This window comes from Melanotaenia boesemani, chromosome 7 (genome assembly GCF_017639745.1).
Source record: "Melanotaenia boesemani isolate fMelBoe1 chromosome 7, fMelBoe1.pri, whole genome shotgun sequence".
In the NCBI taxonomy this organism is placed as follows: domain Eukaryota; kingdom Metazoa; phylum Chordata; class Actinopteri; order Atheriniformes; family Melanotaeniidae; genus Melanotaenia; species Melanotaenia boesemani.
This window is the reverse complement of record NC_055688.1, coordinates 26,196,411-26,220,656: the sequence shown is the minus strand read 5'-3', so window position 1 is coordinate 26,220,656 and position 24,246 is coordinate 26,196,411. Positions and strand designations below refer to the sequence as shown.

Genomic DNA, 24,246 nt, shown 5'->3' with positions numbered 1-24,246 from the left:
TTTAACAGAATGAAAATAAAATAACAGGCAAACAGGTTTCCAAATAAAACTTAGGTTCATCATTAAAACATTTTCCACTTCTTTGTCAACGTGTTCATAAAATGATAATATGAGGAATTATTTTTCATTCTTATTTTCTGTTAGTAACTGACCTTGCAGAGGAGGGGTCCTCCGGGCAGACAGTGATGGAGGCAGGGAGGAGAGACAGAGGAGACGAACAGAGGGAGGGGGTGGGTTGTTTCTGAGCTCAGGGCCGCGGATTAGAGCAGAGAGCAGCCCCAGTACGATGACAGCGTCCAGCATATAGCCAACGCCACCATCATCATCTTGCCCAGGCGGACGCCACGGCTCTCAGAAACAAATATCCCCCTGAAATCCTTCGCATAACTGATCTTTTGGGGGATAAGTCCCCCAGACACCCGGTCCGTCTTTCTGTCTCCTCCTCAGACCACGAGGTGAGTCTTATCGTTATTTCCATGTGTATTGTCTGATGTAGGAGCGCCCGACTGCAAACGGACTCGCCGGCACCTTCCGTCTCGCCTTGCCGTTTGTTTTTATGCTTAACACATCGAAATGAATGTTTTAACTTACGGTAATTTTCACTTCGCCTGTGGGCTGCACCCGGGTCATCGTGTGAGGGAGATGGTGAAGAGATTTAAATCCGATTAAGATTATAAATGAAACAACAAAAGACTGACCATTTATTTTTCTTTGTTTGGCTTCCTGAAGGACATGGCTGTGGTCACTATAATCAAATTTAGTGTTTGGTCATAGTAGGAAGAATTATTGATTATTTTAAGCGAATTTATACAGCATTTATAAATGCAGACATGGCCGATGTGTTACTTCACCCAGACTCTGTTAATTAGATAACATGCGATCTTTAAATGAGAGAGAATTACAATTAGAAATTCAACCAGGTTTAAATCACTATATTTGTCAACACGTGTGGTGCAGCCGGGTTGGAAATCCACGCTGCGCAGTGAAATCACCATCACTGCTACAGATAGGTAAAGAACTGACTAAATCCTGGCGGATCAGGGGAAGCCAGGACTCGAGGTAGTAAAACACGCACATTGTGAATGGGCGTAGGCGAAGTGCAGCCACCCCGGGACAATCGTCTCCTCCTTTTTTTTTCTTTGCGCATATCTTTGGACAGCAGATAGCCTTTTCCCCCTGCTCTTACGTGCCGTGCCGGGCATGACAAGCGCAACACAACTAGACCGGAACAATGCGTTTTGCTGTTCTGGGGCCTTCATTTAATGCATGACATGATACAATATGACCGCTCATAGCGGTTCAGACGCGTGTGATAACTTCAGCGCAGCCCATCACCGTGTGTTTACATAGGTGCTATTTAAAAGCATCAAGCGCTGCTGTTTGAAGCTCACATGCAATTTTGGAGCTGCCGTATATAAAAAAGCTGGGGATGCTCCGTGTTGTGCTTAGGCTCTTGTGTCCACGAGTGTGTGCGCGTGTGCAGGCTGCGTGCTGGGCAGCTCAACCACCGCTGCAGGCATTGTGCTATGACTCAGGAATGTGTGTTACAACATGTGATGGGAGTTGCTCCGAGGTTATTCTGCCAAAGAAAAATCACGACGGACAGAACTTGTACATCAGGACAGACTTGATGGCTGCATGGCAGCATTAGCCTCGATCTGCTCTGCTGACTGCTCCTCTGCCCCACTTAGATACTGCAGCCAGCCATCCTCTCCCTACCCCTTCATCTTTAGTCTCAGATCTGTGTCTGCACACCAGACTGTGATTCCCCAGCCTGTGGGCCAACCTAATAGTACGAATTTGATCGACAGTTCAAAACTTCATAGTCAAAAATATTGTTGTTCCTATTAGAAGACGTTGATTGATCAAATTAATTAATTTAATTAATATGTCAGGGGATGAATCAGTTAATTGACTTGGTAATAGATACTGGAATTCAACTGGGAAGTGTTTTAACCTCAGATTGTACCATTATCCAACAAAGTTCTGACCTCATTAATGTGACAGCTTCTGTGATAGCGTAATTGACTGGCAGTGGTCCCATTATGTAGGCCAAGTTCCTTTATAACTGAAGAGCATAAACATCTTCAGAATGAAAAGCTTTTATCGTACAAAATGCAAAGCTTATAACAAGGATTTGTCATCGTTTTTGGGCTGTGATATTAAATATTAAAGTCATGCTGTATCCATATTATTCCAGAGCCCAGAGGATTATTACAGCTCCTAACAAACTCACTACCCTCATATTAGTTTTGCTTAAAGATAAGGCTTTATTGTGCAGCTTTTGAAGGATCAAAGAGTTGAAGGAAATTGGCTTAGACAGCAAAAAGTACAGCAGACGTTCCACACTTGTACCATCCAAACGCCTTCCTCAGATATCAAGATCTTCCTCTCATTTTCGGTCTGTCTGTATGTGTCTGTCATGAACAATGAGAACCGTTGACAGAGATCTGTGGTGTAACACAGCACACTAAAAGACCTATTATTTAATAGTTCACTGGGGAACTCGAGCCATGCCAGGTCATTGATGAAAAGGAGAAATGAAATGCGTGCTGTACGGCGAGCCCTTCCTTCATAATGCTAATGGAATGAGCTGACAGTCTGAGTAAAGAACAGAAGATGTGATTATGTGTGGAAGAAAGTAACAAGAAAATATCCAGGAAATATAAAATGCACCCTTACTTGATGATAATTAAAAATAAATGAATCATTTCCACACATCTGTAGATTTAATGGATCGGTGACACTGAAGGAGACAGTCAGAGCATCACCAAAACGAGCAGGATTTATTGCAGTAATCCCCTAAACTTGTGGCAGTCTATCTTGTATTTGTTCAGAATATTTTAGTTTGGACCAAAGGGGTGGGCTGACAGACCATGTAGCCCCTGGAGCGGCTAGTTTAGCTTCAAATACTATTAAGCAACCTAATGAAAAGCATCTGATTCTTCACGACTGCATAAGAAGTAACTCTAACTCGAGTTTGAAGTTCTTTCAGTCATGATCCATTTTGAACTTGTTAAATGCACAAGATCCACATATTGACACTGAAAATATGTCACCTTTTGTTAGAGAGCGATACCTTAGAATAGCTAAATTAACTTAAGTCACTGGTGATGTAGGCCTTAATGACACAAATAATATCAGCTTACTTAAACTTGATAACACTCATACTTCTTTTTTATTATACATCTATTTCAGTGAGAAATGACCGGTAATAAAACCCAAACATATGAATTCCTTTTCACTGACTGATTCTTCTGGGCTCTGCTTTTTGTTGAATTTCTGAAATCTGAAGCTGTTCAGCTGCCTTGCATAAACTTAAATCTCCTTCACCTCAAGCGATTCACATATCCACAGAAACCTTAGCCAAGCGTGCTGCTTTTGGACTCAGTGTTCCCAGAAGTACGCTGTCCAACATTATTGGCAGCCACTGTGAGCTTAAATGAAATGTTGAACTGCTGAACCAACCCCTGCTGCTGCCGCTGCTATCCTGCACCTCATATAGTGCAGCTGTATCCGGTGTGTCGTATTCAACTGGGGAGGAGAGTATGTGGGCTTTTTTTTTGTTATTTGTGGAGGCTGAAAGCCAGGGGTCCATTCCACTTGTGGGGACTGACAGATTTGTGGGGATAGAAATGCTGTACCTTTCATGTTTATTATTTTTAGAGGGTCAGGACTTGGTTTAGGGTTGGCCATTCAGTGGTAACGACAGGGTTAGGGGTAACAGGGCTATGTTGTTGCAGAGGCCCCACCTAGATAGTAAGACATGGATGGGACTAAATGTCGATAGCAGCTTGGTTGCTATCGACATTTAGTCAATAGCCGATCACTTCACAAGTGATCCTTTTAAAATAAGCTGTTGTGGAGTGAGCAAGGAAGACTTTGCAGTTGCAACTCTGCAATGCTCCACTTACTATTAACACCTATATATTGTGTATACATCTGAGTGTCATTACATTAACAAAGTGCTGAGAGTAAAGATCACTAAGGAACAAGAATTTCTATTTATTCTGGATCAGTCCCACCTGTCAGTCATAATGTCATATCAGTTTGCATAGGTTATATATAGAATATGGATCTTGCCATCTTTCCTCCTGTTTCATGCCTTCCTGCTACTTCCCAAGATCCTGTCCGTGCAGGGTGGTTTGACCTGTGGTGGCCCTATCTGGCTCCGCAGTGCTAATTGGGCTTCTGAAGTGTTTTCTGTTCAGCTGGCTGCACAGGAACTGCACATTCAGGAGCACCTCAAAACCCCCTGAGGAGAGAGAGGAGCTCTTCTATGAAGTGCATGTGGGCTCATAAAGTGTTGAATGACTGACTGTTTTGCCAGAGACAGAGGAACATTGTGTGAGAAAATGAGCAGTGAAGAGACAGGACTCGGAATCAGAGAGTTTAAGACAAGCTTTTCTTCCTTACAGCACTTTTGGTCTGTATTCGCCAAGTAAAGGTGCTGGGGTGAAAGGATGAAGATGGAAAAGGAGAGTGGCCATAAGGCTTGTTAACGAGTGCTATCTGTCATGAGTTAGGGACTACAGGACCTGGCAGTGGAGGACATCTACGACTTACTATTGATTTAGATAGAAGCAGACTCATCATCAGCTTTCAGATACACAGGTTTTGCTGTGTCAGGTTTAAAAACTGACAGTGCTGTCACACCATGAGAAAACATAAACAATCTCTTCATTTACAGCAAGCAAAAAAAAAGAGATGGTGACACTGCTACAGCTTTTCCCATTTTATTATATATTTATTTATCAGCTGTTGACATATTTAGTCTGCTGCTTGGCTTTGTTGTTGATGTTGAGAAATGCTGCACTGACTACCATTTCCCCACTCCTCCTTCACCTCCCACAATAGTCACTTTTGTTCTTTTCTTTTATTTCCTACAGCTTCACCCTCTCATTTTTTTGCCTCTGCCCTCTTCACCCTCTTTAAAATTCTCCCCTTTTCTTCCCCCCTTCAATATCCTGTTCTTTCTCCCTTTTCTTTGCCTTGACCAATTCTCTTTTCTGTATTCCCGGCCCTTTCTCTCAGCCCCCTTCACGGCCCCCCCTCCTCTCCACTGCTGCAAACCCAACACATCTCTCCTGAGTCTTTCTCCTCCTGTGCTCTGCTACTTTTCTTGCCCGTGTTGGCAAAGTGGCAGAAGGAGGCGGCTGGAGGCTGAGCTAGCTGCATTAGCCCCATGCATTATTCATGTGGCCTTCAGTCTGTGCAGGTCTTGGTCTTATGCTAGCTTCTCTAGTGGGACACAGGCTCTGTGAAAGAGCTCTGTGTGCAGGACACAGGGCCTGATGAGGGAGCTGCACAGATGGGACTATCATTTCCTTGATTTCTGCTCGCTGTTGCACATGAAAGCCCCCAGGAGGGAGTGTTTACTTCACAGATCAACATTAAAAAGCAAAATGAGATGGTTTCCTTACACAAGATCAAGAATGTTTATTTAGTGTCTCTCCTAATTCAGTCGCCATGCTTTTCATAACAAAGCCCAAGTTTGTTTTTTCTCCCTAAACCAGAGGTTGGCGAAGGTTTCAGCTCTATCTGCTCTGATGCTTATATGAAAGACTTGTTCTCTTTTTACCATTGGCCAAGATCTCTGTCTGCCTGGCAGCACTTCTGTCTCAGCCACAGCAGGATTCATAGTCTGTCCTCTTTGCTTTTAGTGTGCACCCAGTTAGAACTTTTAACTGAACTGGTCTGTATTAAATTTTCATTTAGACAACCAGACGGAGATGAAGTGCCTTGTCTTCTCAGCGTCCTGTGCTTTTGAAGCTGTGGAGGAGTAGAGAAAGACCGTGGGTGAGAGGGAGAGAAAGAGAGCCTTTGGGACCGGAGGAGGGGCCTCTTGGAAACCACATCTACATAGCTGCTTTGGGCTCACATCTGCTTTGCTTGACATACTTGCATTTTCACACTGAAAATAACAACTGGAGTGTAGCAGTGTTACTTATAAATATGCTAAAAATTCAAGTCAGATACAGATGATACTGCTTAATCAGACGTCGCCTCGTTCTAATTATAAACCCGATGTGCACTCTGTTTATAGGTCTTGACAGGTCTCACTGACAGCCTTGTTCCGCTCTGCACAGGTGGCCGCGGCAGACTGGGATTGGTCCCTGATGATCGCAAGGACCCCTCTCCACCTCTTTCCAGCCAATCCTGGAGGGGTTACTGAGCTGATGTCTCAGAGGACGAGGGGGTGTATGTGTTCTGAAGTCCTAAAGAGGCAAGCGACACCTCGGTGAGTCACACTTTCACAGCTCTAAGTTCAAATGTGGATCCTTGCGTTACCAGCTTGAATTGTGTGGACAGGCTTGGAGCACCCTAAATTGTGGGTTTGTATTGAGGTTCAAAAGTGTGCCAGACATTACATAATCTCTGGTTAGATTTTTCAGTTGCAGCCATGCAACTACAAACACACACACACTTAGCATACTTTTACAACTGCACCTGCTTATCTGGATCCTTATGTAAAGTTATAATATTTGCTCTTGCTGAAAGTGAAATAGTGGACCCCTTGCTCAAATGCACAGGGATATATATATATATATATATATATATATATATATATATATATATATATATATATATATATATACTCACATATGAAATGGCTGGTTGCTGCTTATTCCTATAAAGACTGTTATCTGAGACCAGTGCCTGACTCTGCAAGGACAGTGAAGGTTAGAGAGCAGGATGAAGAAAATGAGAGAACAGATAAAGAAGGAGGGTGGCAGCAAAAATCACCTTCTGATTCAGCAGTGATTGAGTACAACACAAACACATATACAAATCCACACACCTGCAAGCAGACTACATGCCTGCCATCTGCATTAAAAGCCAAAACATGCTTTATGACCCACTGTGAACAGAGCAAATGTCAGATTTTGTTTCTCTCGGTTGATCGAAGGGGCGCATGTGTCAGTAATAGTACTCAGTTCCTCACGGGCAGCTGTCAGCTCTCCAGCCTCACTTAGCCATCCTCATCCACATCAATCTGCCTCAATCCGGATAAGAGGGAAGTGCTAAAGTGACACCCTGACCAGTGCAGGTCCGTGCAGTACGAAGGCTTCTAATCCTCTTAAAGGACAGAATTACACTGCACGCATTACTACCTCTGAGGGAGGCTAGTCAGCACTGGCCTACAACCAGCCATCACTTCTACACAAATGAGCTGATACACTGCTGTTTGTGTTTGAATGCAGTTTTTACATCTGGCAGCTAAACTTGGCATAAGCTATTGATTGCAATGCAGTGTATGGTGTTTCCACATAACTTAGAAGTTAAAGCGCAGTAATTGGACAAAAACAACTCAGCCTTCCTCATTTACTGAATAAAGGCTTGTTTCAAAATGTAATGAACAAGTGTGGCAGATGACCAGAAAAATGTTTTGGTTCTTTAACAAACGTCTTGGCTTGCAAAAGTTGGCTCCATATATCAAAGAGCTGATCAAACTAAACTGTTGGCCAGGTTTCCTGTTGATCATTAGATTTCAGGAGCACATCAATCATCAGCCATATTGATCAGGTCTGGGTTGCAACTCTTGTCATCCTTGCCAAAGTTGCTCTGCCTTTTTTCCACTCATGGAGTTAAATGGATGTAGTGCAGCTGTGAGCAGCAGATGAGATACATAACGAGACAATGTCAAAACAATATTTGCAAACCAAAAGAATGATACAAAGCCATCTTAAAAGTCACACAAATGAGATTTAGCATCTGAAAGTTTTGCAGCTATATGTCTAATTCAAAATAAAGATGAACATGTGGTCTTTTCTGCTGAACTAAAGAAAAGTAAACAGTTTTTTTTAACTATCAGTGGCCTGACAATCCTCTCCCAATGCAGTGTATTGATTGGCTTAGAAAAAACAAAACACAGTTAAGAGGAGTTGGAAGTGTTGACTTTTGGTTCTGATTCAGAGCTGACCAGTTTTGCCTCCCTGAGGGCCAATTGAGCCCTCCATCGTTCATTATGTCCCCACTACTCCCCTCTTCAAAGGGCAAGCTAAGCAGAAAATGCACAGCTGTGGAGTTGTGGCGAGCGTGCAGATTGTGGCATATTTATGTGGAACGCTTTGTGAATCCTGTTATTGTGCGACGGTGCAGTTGTTGTTGTAGAGAGTCGGGTCATTTAAGCCTGTGCTGTTGCTCATGATGACTAAGCTCCACCCCTTTCCCTCCCAGCCTTTCTTGTTTTCTGTTCACATATCTGATTATTCATCGCATACAAGGCAGGCAACATGTGCTGCATATAAAACAGAGCAGGCTGCTTGCAAATTTAACTGGAACACAGTTCTGGCACTGATTACGCAGTCCAAAAAGACAACTAAACTATAAGCGCTTTCTAATTTATCTGATCCTTCCAAATCCTTTCATCTCTTTCCCACATGTGTTTTGCTTCTTTGAAGTAATGTCTGCAACTCACATCCTTCTCTTTCTTTGTTTACTTCAGATAAATGGAGGAGAAGGAGAGATGTAGGAGCAGGTCTCCAGCCCGGCGGGCCAGCCGGGTGCAGCAGGTGGTGGGAACAATAATACGACGCACCCGAGAGTCTCTGAGCAGGTACAGGCTTTCAAAAGTTCAGAGCGTGCCCAGAAAACTAAAAAATAAATGACAGAGGAGGTCAGGGGGGTCAACATATTTTGGGGGACTGCAGGCAGGTAAATAAATAAAGGGGGAATTTTAAGGTGGGAAGTAAAATGAGCTAGGAGTTAAAAATGCTGTAGCATCACCCAGAGAAAGAGGAGAAGGCATTTACAGCTACACACACACACACAAACACACACACCACACACACATATACACAAAAAAAAACTACAAATACAGCTTTTATACTTAAGAAACAACTTCATGCACTTCCAGGCATGTGGCCAGATTCTTTTGTGATAAAGGAGATGTGTATGGTTTTTTTTTTTTTTTTTTTTTTTTTTCAGATTATGAGGAAAAGCACTTTTTCTCTGCTAGAAATTCCCATAAAAAGGAGGGAAAAAAAACTCCCTGAAACTCAGACAAGAAATGAAGAAATAAGTTAGTTTCTTAACCTGGCATGAACACATGTTTTTGTGTTTCCATACAAGGATACAAAACTCACAGCTGAGTCGATATTCAAACCCTGACTGTCCCTCTCTCACACTCAAACACACCCCACAGGGAACCACAAATATGCATTCAAAAACCTCCTCATCCTCTTGTTATCCACCAAGTGGTTTCTCATTCTCAGCAAAGGACGCAATGCAGAGGAAGCTCAGTAAACTCACACTGCTAGTTAATCTTGGGAAAGGTCTCACTGTGTTGTGGCCAGCTGACCATGATAACAGGCCTCAGGGAGTGGATGCCACTGCAGATTTTAAATGCAGCTTGTACAGAAAATGTGTATTTCCTTTTGTCTGAATGTGAACTCTGTTTCGTTGAGATGATTTAATGATTGCTGCAGGCAGGCTCTTCTAAGGGCCTGTTGCATGTGTTTTCTTTCTTCTTTTTCCCCCCAAAATATATATTGTTCAGCTTTAAAGGCAAGATGTGCAAATTACAAATGCTAACAAGCCAGATTGTCCCGCTCCTCATTAGCCCTGAGAAAATAAGGACAACAGAGCATTAATTTCCAAAAATAAATGCAATTTCCCTTTTAATTAATCAAACAACAAGACAGTTTTCAACTTCACTTCCATCTTAAATGAGTGTTGTTGCAGAGAGTTTATGATAGAGTTTGAAATTGCATTTGTGGATGCATCAATGAGTCACATTCATGGACAGTGGTTTCAGAAATGTTCTGAGTCCATTGAGTCATATTTCCACACAAGAATGTTGTTTGCTCTTAATGCAGTATTGCTTCAAGGCTTGGAGATCACAATCATTCAGTATTGGTTTTCTGTCTCGTCCCCTATAAACAGAGAGTTCTCTGAATTTGCTGAAATCAAAAACATTTATGAACTGTAGCCGATCAAATCCCAGAGCTCCTGGCAGTGAGAAATGTTAATCTTCATTGGTTGAACTGTTTATCTAAGTAGTATTTAACAGTGATAAATGCTACCCCAAATCTTGACTTCTTCTTCGTTTTTGATTTCTCAGCCATGATAGGAAAGAAATGTCTAATATATGGTAGTTTTGACAGCCAGAAACCTGGATAAGGAGTACTATAAACATTGTCTTGGTGTCTATGAATTTCCACCATGGGGATGAATAAAGCAGCTATCTATTTAGCTTTAGTAAAACAGCATAAGAACACATTAATGTACTTATTGACTCCACTGTAAACATAACTTGTCTGGGTTTTTTTTTATGTTTAGTTACCTGCTGACAATTAATTAACTTGATGTATTTCATTGTATTTTTTTTATTTTTTTTATATTTTTGGTTTTCACACAAATATTTTGAAGAATGTTGCTGGCTTCAAGGTCAGTGCTGTATGTTGAAATTTCAACAAAAAGAAATCCTGCTGTGCACCAAAATGAAAGCTTGCTTTTGCTAAAAAACATGCAAACTGGGAAATGTAAACAGAGTATCTTGTGATTTTGCGTTATCTTGGTCATTAAAATTTTTTTTATATTTTATAAAAAGTTAATTAAAAATTATTATTATTAGATAGTTCAACACCACATACATGGTGACTGACTTTTTTCCTGTCCTAAAAGATTTATAACATTTGAGATCAATAAAACTTTTATTTAAAAGACAAAAAATGGTTTGTAAAACTAGAAGACTAACCACTTCTCCTTAAATTCACCTGAATATCTTTCTTGATAAGTAATACAGTCTCCAGTTAACTGAACTGTCATCCTCTTTGACCTCCTCAGAGAGCGGTTGCTAGGCGATGGGAGGTCTCAGCGCTCCAACAGTCTGTCCAATCAGAACTTTCAAGCCAAGCTGACGCTGCAGATCACCAAAGACCCGGTCCTGGACAGCAGCACTGGACATGGCTTCACCCTCACCACAAACGCACCCCTGCTGGTCAGGGACATCGCCACAGGTACGCAGTGTGTCGGCTTAGGTTTGTTTTTATGTGTATTTTTCTACGTGGATGAGTGCACTTATGCTTCCTCTTCAAATGGCCACCTGGTTTATCCAACCATTCCCTGCCAGTAGCAAGTCCACCCTTTTTTTCACAAACACACACAAACACACACACACACTCTCCTGGCATTCGTCCTGCACGGCACTGTGCCAGAGAGGCCAGAGAAACAACAGAGCCACCTGCTCATCCTTTCTAAATTCAATCACTTTTCATTTAGGCAACTTTGATAGGGGGGATTGGGCGAGTGAGACAGGAAGATGCTAATCCATTACTTTTATGTCTGTCCTGTAAAATAAGCTGATAAAAGCCCTGAGGAGAGTCCCACCTAGCTATCCTCTCTGTAATTGCTTTCTGTTGCCAAAAAAGGAGTGAAAGTGCAAAAGAGAAAGAAAAGTGATAACAAAGAACTACATCTAACAGAGAGAGATGTCAGCAGGAGGACCCAGCGTGGAACAGTTAAGCACTTGAGTGCAAATATGGCCAAAGAGAGGGAAATTATGAGTGTGAAAGTGCGCAGGCATGGACCAAAGATGGGCATCTCTGTGTTGGGAGGACACAGAGAGGAGGTAAGTTAGAGAAGAAGGATAAAACAAGAGGAAAGGATGGGATTTTAGTAAGCAACACAAAGATCAGGATATTGGCAGATCTGTCACGAAAGCTTGACAGGAGGGCGGGTGTGGGATTGTGTGTTTGTGCATGTGTATGTATAAAGGCCTGCAGAGCAACACAGCATGGCATCAGTGGGTCAGAAATCAGGGGCAGGCAGGGCTTTGCCAGGCAGACCAGCAGGGTGTGTGAAAATATGCGTGCACAGACGTATGTGTTTACGCACTCATGCACTCGGTTAGTTTGTGTGTGCATATTACGGAGTAAGCTGAAACTGCTGCGCCTCCATCAGTCGTGTTCTCTTGCCTGAAGACAAATGAGTATAAATAACCAGAGAAAGCAGAGCAGAGCAGAGCTGGAAGAGACCCAGAGTAACTGTAACCCCTCCAATCCTGGAGAGCTCAGCTGAACACTGTTGAGTCAGCCATGTTGAATTGTGTGTATGTGTGAGGCTGCCTACATCTGTGTGTGTGCCTCTCTTTATTGCCACGCGTGCAGCCAGGTTTTTGTTTTATGCTGGTGCTCATAACCCTTTTTTTATTGTGTGACTTTGTGTGTGTTTGTGTGTGTTTAGGAAGCCCTGCAGACGGGATACTTTTCGCAGGAGACCAGGTGCTGCAGATCAATGATGCAGTGCTGGAGGATATGAGTACTGAACAGGTGGAAAACGTCTTGAGGTAAAGATCTACTGTGTATCTATATAAAATATGCTGTGCCACCTATCTCCTTCTGGGACCGGTGCATCTGGTCTGTCCACTGACTAAACATACCATTATCATTGTGTGTTTGTGTGTAAAAGCCTTTGCAAGTTACAGGGTACATGCAAAGGTCAGAGGATTGTGTGCTTACTTGACAGCTGGACAAAAAGAAACGCAAAGATTGGTCTCAGTGTGTGTTTCTTTTCTCCATGCAGGGACTTGGACGATTGCATCAATGTGACGATCCTGCGGCACATGACAGTGAGTACAAAGAGGACATTGAAAGCTTGGCCTCAGCACAAACACACAGTCACGTAAAGTCAATACACCGTCATTCATTTGAACATAAGCTGCTTGTTTCCAAGCATGTGACTCTGAGTTTGCATCTTCTGCCAGGAGTAAGTGCCTTCACGTTGATTCAAACTGCATCACGATGGGTTGACTATGTCTATCGACCATCTGTGTACACCTGAGCCTCAACCTTTGCTGGTCTCAGATTTAATTGTGTTATTGTCTTGTGCTTGACAAGCATGGCTTAGGCTTTGCGCTCATGTATGTGTGTTGCAGAATCCCAAGTCATCCATTATGTCAGCAGAGAAGAGAGCTCGTCTGAGGAGTAATCCAGTTAAAGTGCGCTTTGCAGAGGAGGTAGTGGTCAATGGGCACACTCAGGTGAGAAAATCTGATCTGATGCAGAAAAAAAGCTGAAATTCACTTATTAAAACCTCTTCTGGATCCTTCATTCCTTTACTGTCTTTTGATTTAGTGTTTTATACACAGCAGACAGTCGTTTTCTATTCTATCTTTTTTAATTTAATATTGATCCTGCTTGACCACATTGTTTACTTTTCTCCACCAGGGAAACTCTCTTCTCTTTCTACCCAATGTCCTAAAAGTCTATCTAGAGAATGGGCAGACTAAGGCCTTCAAGTTTGACAATACCACCACTGTCAAGGTATGAATACTTGGACAATGTCTCAGTCTGATAGAGACCAGTTAATGAAAGATCAAAATCTCAACAGTTACTCATTCATGACTGAGAATCTTACAGGATAGCAGAATGACTGACTGATGAATATTGTAGCTCAGAGATGACTCATGAATCCACATCACTAATGGAAGTTATTGTGAAATTTCCTGCCAGTGGTTTTCCCCTGCACTACCAAGACATGAAGAAAATCTTCAGTCAATTGATTTTATAAATGTTCATGTTATTACATAAAAGATGAGCTGATTGGAAGCGTCCCTACTTTCTTATATGAGTCTAAAAACGAGTGTGTCTCGCTTTGAAAGGCATCAGAGATGTAATTAATAGATAAGCTCATCTCAAGTTTTGGTGTGATTGCCCACATTATGTCAAAGAGAGGGTTGGCTGCTACAACTGTTCTTCATTTTGGTTTTATAATATAATAGAGAAGAGTGTGCAGTTATTTAAAGCTGTGTTACAACACTACCTGCTTGTCTTCTTTCAGGTCTAGTAGCATACAAAAGCTGTAGCATCTCCCACAGTATAATATTATAACAGTCATGGTGGGATCGCAGCCAGATACTGGGGATAATATTTCACCACCAGCAGGTCCATGTCTGTTTTTGCTTTCATGGACATTTTATTACTGTCCGTCACAACCCCGGCTCAGCTAGGGAAAAGGATTGGCAACATTAAAGACAAGGAATAATATTGTAAAGGTAACCAGTTTTATTAAACAACAAAAAACGTGACTCAAAAAAAGAACAAAATGTGAAAACAAAAAGACAAAGAAGCTTTAATCCAAACAACCCCAACAAAAGAGCTATACTGTTTTATTTTAACAATCAAACCATATCTAATGCCTACAGTGATTTACAAAACCAAATTACAATAATAAAGAACAAAGTTCGAATCAGTACACCTAAGGCTTTTTCCACAACCTTCACAACAGATCAACCTCATTCACAGTTTAGCAAAGCAACACAACCCAAGTCCAAAGACTTCAATGGCAAGCTGCTCTAAACCATCACAGCTGCCCTGAATGAGTGTCTGCAGCCTGCTTAACTAGTGAAGCTCCAGCTGGACAGCAGATGAGTGAGCCAATCACAGGCGGGTGATGACACAGTCAGCCAATCACGAAAGGGAAATGGCACAGCCAGGTACATGCTGAGGTATTCCTGACAGCTGGCCAATCACCTGGTTCCTACCAAACACAGTAAAGGCCAAGGCCTGGGGCTATAACACTGTTACAACAGCTTTTGTATTTCAGCTTATATTCCCAGCCAAAGGGAAGCTGGTGTCGGATTTGTCCATCTGACATCAGCAGACTGGGATGAAACATGTTTGTTTAAGTCTGAACTGTTTTTCTTTTCTTTATTCCAGGATATTGTTCTGACCCTGAAGGATAAACTGTCCATCAGGGCCATTGAGTACTTTGCCTTGGTACTAGAGCAACAGTATAGCATCACTAAACTACTGCTACTGCATGAAGATGAGCTCATACAAAAGGTGAACGATGCAAACAAAAAATGCACACTATTGGGCATACTGAGAAGAAAGATTACTCCAATTACGATTTAATGTGTAGCATTTAAATAGTCTATTTTCTTTTCAACCAGGTGGTGCAGAAAAAAGACTCACATGACTACAGATGTCTGTTCAGGGTTTGTTTCATCCCAAAAGACCCTATGGACCTGCTGCAGGATGACCCCTCAGCCTTTGAATACCTCTTTTTACAGGTCAGAGAAGCTTATCAGCTGTTTAGCAGTTACAGGTGACAACAAAAAGGAAAAAAAGACACAAACATGCCACATGCCAAAGTTGTGCTCACATATTGAATGTTAGATAAACTTTGATCATTCGAGCACTATGAGAACAGCACTTGAATCAAAGCTGAAAGGATGTGTTTAATTACTGTGTAGGTGCTTCTGTCTCTGTTTGGTACGTTTCATCTGATTTACTGTGGCCATCTTAACATTTTGTTTTCCTTTGAGAAAATCATAAAGCCACACACAGTGTGTGCATATTTTCATGGCACAATAAAGCAATGGGAGTGCCACTAATGTCATGCTGATTTATTGTTTTAAAAGCAGTCGCCACTTCCTGCTGTGTTTGCTTTTGCTGGCAGTTTGGGGTTCCAAATGCTGGTTTACTTAAAGACACCCATGAGTTGCATATTTTTCCAGTTTCTGTCGTATGGGGCTTTTAGTCTACTGCATTGTAAATGTGTTTATGTAATGTCTTCATGCATTACACTGTGACTGTGTGTTTGCAGAGTGTTGGAGATGTGCTGCAGGAGCGTTTTGCTGTAGAGATGAAGTGCAACACAGCGCTCCGTCTGGCTGCCCTGCACATGCATGAGAGACTAGACAGCTGTGGACAGACCAGGGCGTCTATGAAGAGTATTACGTGAGTCATCTGTGTGTGTCTAGGTCATTTTAGGGTAACACTTTTAGGGTTACTGAGGACTACGCTGTCCTTATTGTAGCTTGTGTAACTTTATTGGTCAAGGAGGTGAGATGCTCTGCAGCTGCAATTATTGTAATTTGTCTCGGATGAGTGTGCTTAATAATACATAATCTATTAATGTGATGGAAAATGCTTTGTGTGTGTGCGAATGTGCAGTAGCAGTAAAAATTTGTCTCAACCTGTGAGTACTTCAAAATGAACAAAAAAACACAAGCATGACCAATTTCCCAAAAGACAATGTCCCCCATGCATGCATGGTGCATTAATAGGTTTAAAGTGTTTACATTATTGTGTTAAAAATGGCTTTGTTTGCTGCGGACAGATGCCTTTTTCACTTCATATTGATAATGGTTAGCTACAAGTTAAGATATGGTTGTTCAGTAACACCTAGTGGTAGGTGTGGCAAACACAAGTAGGCATATTTACTTCATATATTTCATATTAAGCGTTTTAAATTATCACAATGGAGATAAAATCAGAAACTAACATTTTAAAAATAGTTTTCAGTATTTCATTATCTTAACACTACAAATTTACTTGCATATAACACAGTTTTACATGTATGTGAACACGTTTTACATATAAATACTTTTCCTCTGTAAGGTTGGATCGGCTGAAAGGCGGACACAAACGCAGGCTAAATGTGAAAAGGCTTTAATAAACTTTCTCTGATCAAAGTAGCAACAAGACAATACAATGAACTGAGGTGTACTGGAGGCTTAAGTAATGGTAATTACTGGGTAATGTAGTCGTAGGACCGGTGATCAGTAGGCTGGTGAAGAGGAGCGTACTGGTGCAGGTGGAGCAGGCATGGCATCCTGTTATGTTTCTTTCCAAGTTTTAATAATATTCCACTTTTATGCTTTGCACAGAATATGAAAAGTCTGGTTATGTGGTTATTAAAAAAAGCATTTATATCTTTCTAATTATTCCTATTCTGCTCTTTAATTTCTCATCATCTTAGCACTTTGACAGCCAGAAACCTGGATAAGGCGTACTATAAACAGTGTCTTGGTTTCTATCAGCTTTGGCAGTTTTCTAGGTTTTTCTTTATGTAATCTAATATGTTTGACAAGACCTATAGGCATGCTTGTAAAGGCAGTAATTACATTCATGATATGTTATAATAAGTTTACATGCCACTCTGTGCTTGTGTGTCAGTGTTAGCTACCATATATGAAAAACCATGACAGAGTGCGGTAATGTAGTTTGGTTTTAGCTGTGACTAAATTAACTGTGTTCTTTATTCACGTATGCGCATTCGTCTGTGTGTTGACAGAAAGGAGTTTGGCTTGGACAGCTTTATCTCTCCTACGCTGCTGAGCAATATGAGAGAGAAGGACCTGAGGAAAGCCATCAGCTACCACCTCAAAAAAATTCAGTCCCTGCTAGAGCCACGCCAGAAGGTATATGAGAGTTGATGAATGAGTGGAGGGAAGCATGGAAAGGCATTAAGAGAAAAAGAGACAGTTTATTAGAGGCCTTGGGGTACTTTTTAGATAAAGCTTACAGAGACTACTAATCTCTCTGGTTTATAGAGGCAGAATGACAGAAGGCTGGAAGAAAGAAAGGTGGTGGGTGGGAGGGTAATTAAAAAGCAGACACTAAGTCCAAGACTTTTTTTTTTTTCTGAGGTTTTCACATATTAACTCTGTTGTTTTAGGTGATATCGGCTACTCAGGCCCGATTGGCCTACCTCACTCAGCTTGGAGAGCTCATTTCATATGGGGGACGATCTTACACAGCTACAATGATGGTAAGGATTAAGAACCTTATGTGGTTGGTGGGTCCATTTTATGCAGTAAAACTTATATAACTTGGATATTTTTGTTGCCTTTCTCCCCCCTCACTTTCACCCACATTCAGCTTCAGGACAGGGAAGTTTTGGTCAGCTTGCTAGTAGGAGCCAAGTATGGGATGAGCCAGATCATCAACCACAAGCTCAATGTGATCTCTACTCTAATTGAGTTCAGCAGCATCAGCCGAGTGGAGCTGCTTTCAGAGTCAGACAAAGTCAGCCTGCTGCGCATCTCACTGCATGATATGAAGGTATGAAAGACCCTGGATGCAAACACACTTTTAGTCAGTTACTCTATTATTCATGAAAATGTAGACACTGACACAGATATGAAAAATGAACATGCACTCTCGACAACACTATTTATCCACCAAAGCTCATGCGAGAGTAAATATAGGTCAGACATTCTTCCTCCAACATTACAATATTTAGCCTAAGGGAAATTGTGGTAGCTTTACAGTGCTAATTCACTGACCCAAAGGTGACTATCTCTCCCTTTTTCTCCCACTCCATTGCTTTCCCCCTCTTACTCTTTGGCTTTAATCACTACTGCCTTCCCCCTCTCAGCCCTTTGCCTTACTGATGGAATCTCTGGCAGCCAAAGACTTAGGGTGTCTGCTGGGGGGCTACTGCAAACTCCTGGTGGATCCAAGTGTTAATGTCTTCCGTCTGGGGCGCCCAAAAGTGAGGGTGCACCGGATTCCTGCTGAAGAAGGTGTGTGTGGGAAGTTCGCCGTAATAGAGGGCGTGTGCTATGAATCCCTATCAAGTGAGCAAAAACAGTTTAACCTAAAACAATCACTTTCTGGCTTTGGCCTTTTGATAGACTTTTGTTAACATCACATTTCGATGAATGAAGCCTGTACGGGTACGGATAGAAAAACACTGCAATATTATTCAGTCATAATTAAACAAACCTCTCTTTTACTTGTGCACTAACACAGTCTTTGTTTTGCTTGCCTGGTTTTTTGCAAATTAGGTTATGTCTCTCGCTGTTGCAGCGACTCAGATGACTCTTCAGATGAGGACGACCCAATGGATTCTCAGAGTTACAAACGGCCAGACCCAGCAAGTCAGGACTGGGAAGAGAGGAGGAGAGAGGAGGAAGAAAAGAGGAGGGAGGAAGAGAGGAAAGAGAGAGAGGAGCACAAATGTAAACAGGAAGTGAAGATAATAGTAACAACAGAAGGTAAAGAAAATGAGAGTGAAGAGGAGGGAGGAGCCACAGGAAGTGGTCTTCGTAAATTCAGTGTTATGGATGAAGAAATTACCTTAGAGACCAACTGGTACCACACTGACCCACGGGTCACCAGCAGCTTTTCCAGCTTGTCTAGCGGTTCCTTGAGTGCAGCCCTGGAGGACAGCAGTGCTGCATCCAAAGGCCTGTCTCGCATGGATGCTCTTCGCGGACCACGCACAAGCGACGAGCTTCCAAGCTTAGATGTGCACCACCCCTACCTCTTAGAGCCAAAACGGCACCAAGGGCCTGTGCGGCCCACCAACCTGAATTATCGTGGCAATGACAACTCTTGCCTCTGCTTTGCTGAGCTTTCCAAGGCTGATTTCCTGCCGAGCCCACCTGGGGCTACAACCGATGATGATGAGGAGGAGGATGAGGAAGATCTAGGAGTTGAGGAACTTAGACGTATTTCTAAAATCCCAAGTTCAAGAGATTTGCGAATGATTGACAGCATACCCTTTGAAAGATCACCTATTAAAAGAAAGAAAAAGATCCCTCCCAAAGTCCCAGTTAGGACAAGTTCAATTCCTGGAAACAAAGCAGGACAGGCTGAGCACCGCTTGTCTAAGGATGAGGAAGGTCTATTTTTGACTCCTTCTCCCAACCCTAAACCAGCACTCCTGGCTAAAGACAATGTCTCAGAGTCAGAAGATGAGTTTTTTGATGCACAGGAGAGATTTACTCCGCCAGTTCCTGATCTATCAGGTTTGTTTACAGTGTGTTTGTTTTAACTAAGTGCTATCGTGCTATTGTTGCTTTAATGCAACATGATGCTCAAACATTACTCTTATTAAAAGAGAAGATTTGTATCAAATAAATAATACATTTCTTTGTTTATCCTTTTCTTTTGACTTCTCCCTTGCAGATGCTGAGCTGGCTGATCGACGAAACGCTAATCGCTTGAGTGGAACCTGGAACGGTCTTCCAGCCGTCCCAGGAAAAGAGCCATCATCCCCCCTTGCCAATAAATCCCACTATAAAATCAAGAAGGAATCAGAAACAGTAAAAGGTCCCACAAATCAACTCATCAGCAAACAACCCAGTCCTTCAAGACCAACCCAGAAACATGAAGTTAAGGTCAAACCACCACTGGCACCTAAGCCCCAGCTACCTCCCAAACCTCAAATTGTTCCTCCCAAGTCTCCCCAGCATGGAAGATCATATGCCCAATGTAATGGGGATGCTTCTGGACGTTTGTCTTCTGAGCTATTGGAAATGGAACCAGATACTATGGAGTTTAAGTCTGTCACATCAGGTGGATTGCCTATGTCATCATCCCTGATCACAGCGGTGCGGTGCAGCAAGCAGCCACCAAGCACCACAAAGCCCCAAACTGAGGAAAAGACAAAAAGACAAGAAATTAGCCCAAAACAAAATAAAGACCTGGTGTGCGAAAATGGGTCACAAGTTGTTTCCAAAGACAAAACATGCGTTTCTGATGGAAAGGAAACACCTATAGTTGAGGGGAAAAGAAATGAAACTGACTTAACGAAAAAGCCACCAAACCTACCCCCTATCCCTCGCTCCAGTTCAGGGACCAAACTAGCTGTTCCCCCTCCTGTGCCCCCCAAACCTGCTTCCCCCTTAAATTTTCACCCATTATCGATACCTGCAAGCTCTCCTGTCTCCCCTACTGATCCAAGCAAAGGGATCTTTAAGGATGCGGTCAGTCCACCCAATGGAATACACCCCTGGAGCAGCCGTAATGGTAACATCCAATCAGGACCAAGGAGAGTCTCTCTGAGCCACGAGAGCTTATCACCCAAAAATTCAGATGCACCAATTACTCTTACCACATCCCTCACCTCAGCTAACTCTAAAGGTGTTGGGGGTCTTGAGAGCAGAGAACCTGGAAAATCTGGCTCTGGATCTGATTTGAGAACTAGTTCTTCCAGTCTGGGAGGGAGACTACCAGCTTCTGCCTTGAGAGGGAAGATCCAGTCTTTGCCTTGGTATATGACCCGTTCCCAGGAGATTCTAGGAACCCTAGACTATCCTTCCACAAGCTCCATTAATGGAGACACATCTGGCTTTGGCTCTGGTTTGTCTGTAGCAAGTGGTTTATCAGACTTAAACAAAACACCTGTCAAGGAGAAAGAAATGGTGGCCTTAAAATCAGGAAGCAAAGGGAGCATTTTAGATGAAGGAGCTGAGGTTGTTATAGCAACCATTAAAGAGGCCCAGGAAGTGAGCTCACAGATGAAGAAGTCCAATGGAACAAATGGCTCACACCCTAATCTGAGTTTTAGAGAAAATAGTGCACACAGTGGCAGTGTTTCATCAGAGCAGCCTCAGTCACGGCCTCATTCAGCAGTGGGGTTGGGAGGTGTGTCGAGTATGCAGATCGGAGGCGATTCACCGACCTCCTCAGCAGCCGACACTACTCCTCCACAACAACACCGGGAAGCTTGCGGCTGCCGCACTGTTTATGCCAACTGTTTCAGTGGGGACACTGAGGATGGTGTTAGCTTTGATGAGGAGCTCACGGTTTATGAGTTCTCCCAGCGCATACGTCCAAAACCTGCCCGACCCCCACCTCCACCTTCTCCAACAACACCCTTGCCAAAACCCAATATACTGTCATTGCTGAGGGACAATCCTCGTCCACTTTCTACTTTTTCCACTGCTTCCTCTGAACTAAGTCCTGTAGTTTCTTGTCCAGTTTCACCCACAACTTCCCTTGGCGGTCCTTTTCGTTCCCTTACCAACAAAAACTATGGGGGGCTAAAGGGAGGTTTTGCTTCTCTACGTCAAGATATAGATCAGCTTCTCCTAGTGTTAGAGAGGGGAGCACTTGAACAACCGCAACAAAACTTAAAATCAGAGAGCACAGGCATAAAATTAGGAACTGACCTTAATCACAATGGAACTGAGGACAGCACTACACCTGTAGTAAGCCTAAATTGTACTGGGATGAGCTGTACCACCATGACAGAGGCTGAGAGGAGTCTTCTCCAGGCAGAGGCTCGACGATTGGCATCTGGTTGTCAACGTGCAACACGCGTTGGCTGGGCACCTGATGAAGCACTACGTTCTTTATCCAATAGCTTCAGTGCTCTGGTTCAGTTGTCAGCAGCCTGCCTGCGAACAAATCCCTGTCCTGGTTGTGACATCTGCCATAAAGCAAGTCTGGCACACAAGGAAGAGGATGATGATGACCAGCAGGCCATGGACAAAATAAAGGAAATAGTGGGTTTGTACCGAGAGTTTGTTGGGGCTGTTGAGACAGCTGGAACTGGTTCAGGAGTTGGGGGTAAGAGCGTGGGGCTCACTGGATCTGCACAGGGTCAAGGGGAGGGTGACGGAGTGAGGCTACTAGCCAAACGCTGCACTGTGCTAATCTCGTCTGTATTCGCACTCACACAACTTTTCCGGACACTCACACTAGATACCACAGACACGCCTGGCCACGTACCTCTCAACTTTTGACCTGTGAACTTTTTACTCACTAATAACCACTGACTCCAGAAGCGAGACAAGCAAACAGCACAGAGCTATCGGGTGTGTTACTCCTGTATTCTTGTACAGTAAGTGCCATGCACACCACAGCCACATTACACGTACTGAAACCACACCTTATCCGAAAGAAGAGAGGAAATGTCATTGCGATGCCTCTCCTTGGACGCATATGGACTATGCATTTGTACATATGAATTTTATAATTATCTTACAATTCTCTTATTTTATGATACAATATGTGTATGTATGTAAGGATGGAATATACATGTATGTATTTATGTATTTATTTTTACAATGTTTGCACCATGATCTGTGATGTGCAGGTCTCCGGTAAGGAAGCAAAAACGGATGTCACTGGAAGTTTTAATATCTCTTCTCTTGAGACAGTATTTTTTTTTTTATTTATTATTATTATTATTAATTTTCTTCTTTTTTTGCTGCTTTAAAGATTTGTCAATTCCACAAGGTGTAATCTGTAAATTGTCAGTTTCAAGTTTATTATTACAGTGCACATACTGGAAAAAAACACAGAAAATGTACTCACATGTGAAATAGAGTATTAAACTGTTTCTTTTTATATGTGAAGAGTTTGCACCTTTTTTAGTATTTAGTTTTACAACAATACAGTAACAGATTATGGGATGTAACACTTACCCACTACACAGCAGGGAGAGCACTTTTGACTGTTACAGATTGCACCTTTTTATGGAACACATAACCTTGTGTAAAGTGTATTTTTTTTATCCCTTTCATGTCCAAACTGTGTGAATGCTTCATGGAAAACCTTACCCAAATGTATGCAGTATTATAACATTAATCTAGTTTTCATCCAAAAAAAAACTACATATATATTTTTTCTGGGTATGTGTGGGTTATGTCCAAGCAGCAAAACAGGGGACCTAATTATGTAGTTGACATGTTTCTGACTTGGCACAAGGGTGACTGTTAAACTCTGTCCAGATGTAGCGAAGATCCAAAGTCTTAAGAAAACACTGAGCCACTACTGTTTCCTGCTACGGTTTCCTTTTTGGACACCAGCGTATTGATACCACACTGACAGATGGACTGACTGCTTCATGCTGGGGTCAGAACTGTAGATAGACATCTGTGTCCTACCTTAGTTTATGGCTATGCAAACATAAACTCCTCAATCCCCACACTCTGTATTTTTTATTTTTTTTTCTTGTGCTAACATTAAAAAGAACAACGGCTGGATTGTGTTTGTTTGAATACAATGGCTGATTTCTTTGTTTGGAATGTTGGCTCTTGTCTTGTTTTGGAAAACTTTCTGCATTATGGATTGCAACGTTTTTGCGAAGTTGCATGGCAATATCATTTGTCAATATAAAGACTCATGTCTATACTGATGTCTGTGAATTGCCAGTAAAATTAATACATTGCTCGATCAGTTTACTGATGTACAGTGTTCACTAATCGGCCGTCATTTCACAACTCACTTGAACATCTGATTTTGAAGATTTACTCAAGCCACCTTTGACAACAGAAAGGTATTTAAGACGCACTAGTCAGAAGCTACCTTTACAAATATATGGGGATTAGCCAAAACAAGGATTGCATAAGAACTAAGAGACAGCTGGTGAAAAGATAGGGTATTTAATTGTAAGTGGTTAAAGGGGAAATTTTCTTAAAGTGTCTATTTACAAAAGAAAACAAGTGCACTGTTTTGGACTTTACAGCTTCCAAATGCCACGAAGCATACGCCCAGTAACTATGTCCATCACTGCACTAACATCATGATATTTTGTGATGTCTCAAGTGGTGTCTCCTGTTGTTCAGTAGGCAGGCTCAAACAGAAAGGAAGGCCTGTGTCACCCACTTCTCACTGTATAGGAATATCATATGAGCAGGATTTCATAATTTTGGCATAAAAGAGAACATTTATGTTTCTACATAAGCAGTCACTTTTCCGTATCTACGTACAACAAAGTCAATGTATTGAGAAATGTTTTGTTTGGGAATAAATGATACACCGACTTTAA

The 24,246-nt window shown here is 42.2% G+C and overlaps 1 protein-coding gene across 2 annotated transcripts; it reads left to right on the top strand.

Annotated features, from left to right (window-relative positions):
- Positions 1-369: 369 nt before the first annotated feature.
- Positions 370-24,246, top strand: frmpd1b (FERM and PDZ domain containing 1b). Of its 2 annotated transcripts, none has more exons than XM_041990097.1 (17): positions 370-455; positions 6,090-6,241; positions 8,450-8,560; positions 10,792-10,964; positions 12,190-12,292; positions 12,529-12,574; positions 12,881-12,985; positions 13,173-13,268; positions 14,664-14,789; positions 14,900-15,019; positions 15,556-15,689; positions 17,029-17,155; positions 17,413-17,505; positions 17,616-17,798; positions 18,115-18,262; positions 18,527-19,492; positions 19,653-24,246. In XM_041990097.1, exons 3-17 carry the CDS (start codon positions 8,454-8,456, stop codon positions 22,214-22,216), a joined length of 5,091 nt encoding a protein of 1,696 aa, XP_041846031.1. In that variant the 5' UTR covers positions 370-455; positions 6,090-6,241; positions 8,450-8,453; the 3' UTR covers positions 22,217-24,246. The 2 variants fall into 2 exon arrangements, with proteins under 2 accessions (XP_041846031.1, XP_041846030.1); XM_041990096.1 differs by having other exon boundaries at positions 18,115-18,316.

Bases quoted from the DNA above. Each gene is read 5' to 3' on its own strand.
- frmpd1b (XM_041990096.1), top strand. From the start codon at position 8,454: ATGGAGGAGAAGGAGAGATGTAGGAGCAGGTCTCCAGCCCGGCGGGCC. The intron at 12,986-13,172 runs GTGAGAAAATCT...TTTCTCCACCAG, and splicing joins TGGTCAATGGGCACACTCAG to GGAAACTCTCTTCTCTTTCT. The intron at 18,317-18,526 runs GTGAGCAAAAAC...TTTGCAAATTAG, and splicing joins GTGCTATGAATCCCTATCAA to GTTATGTCTCTCGCTGTTGC.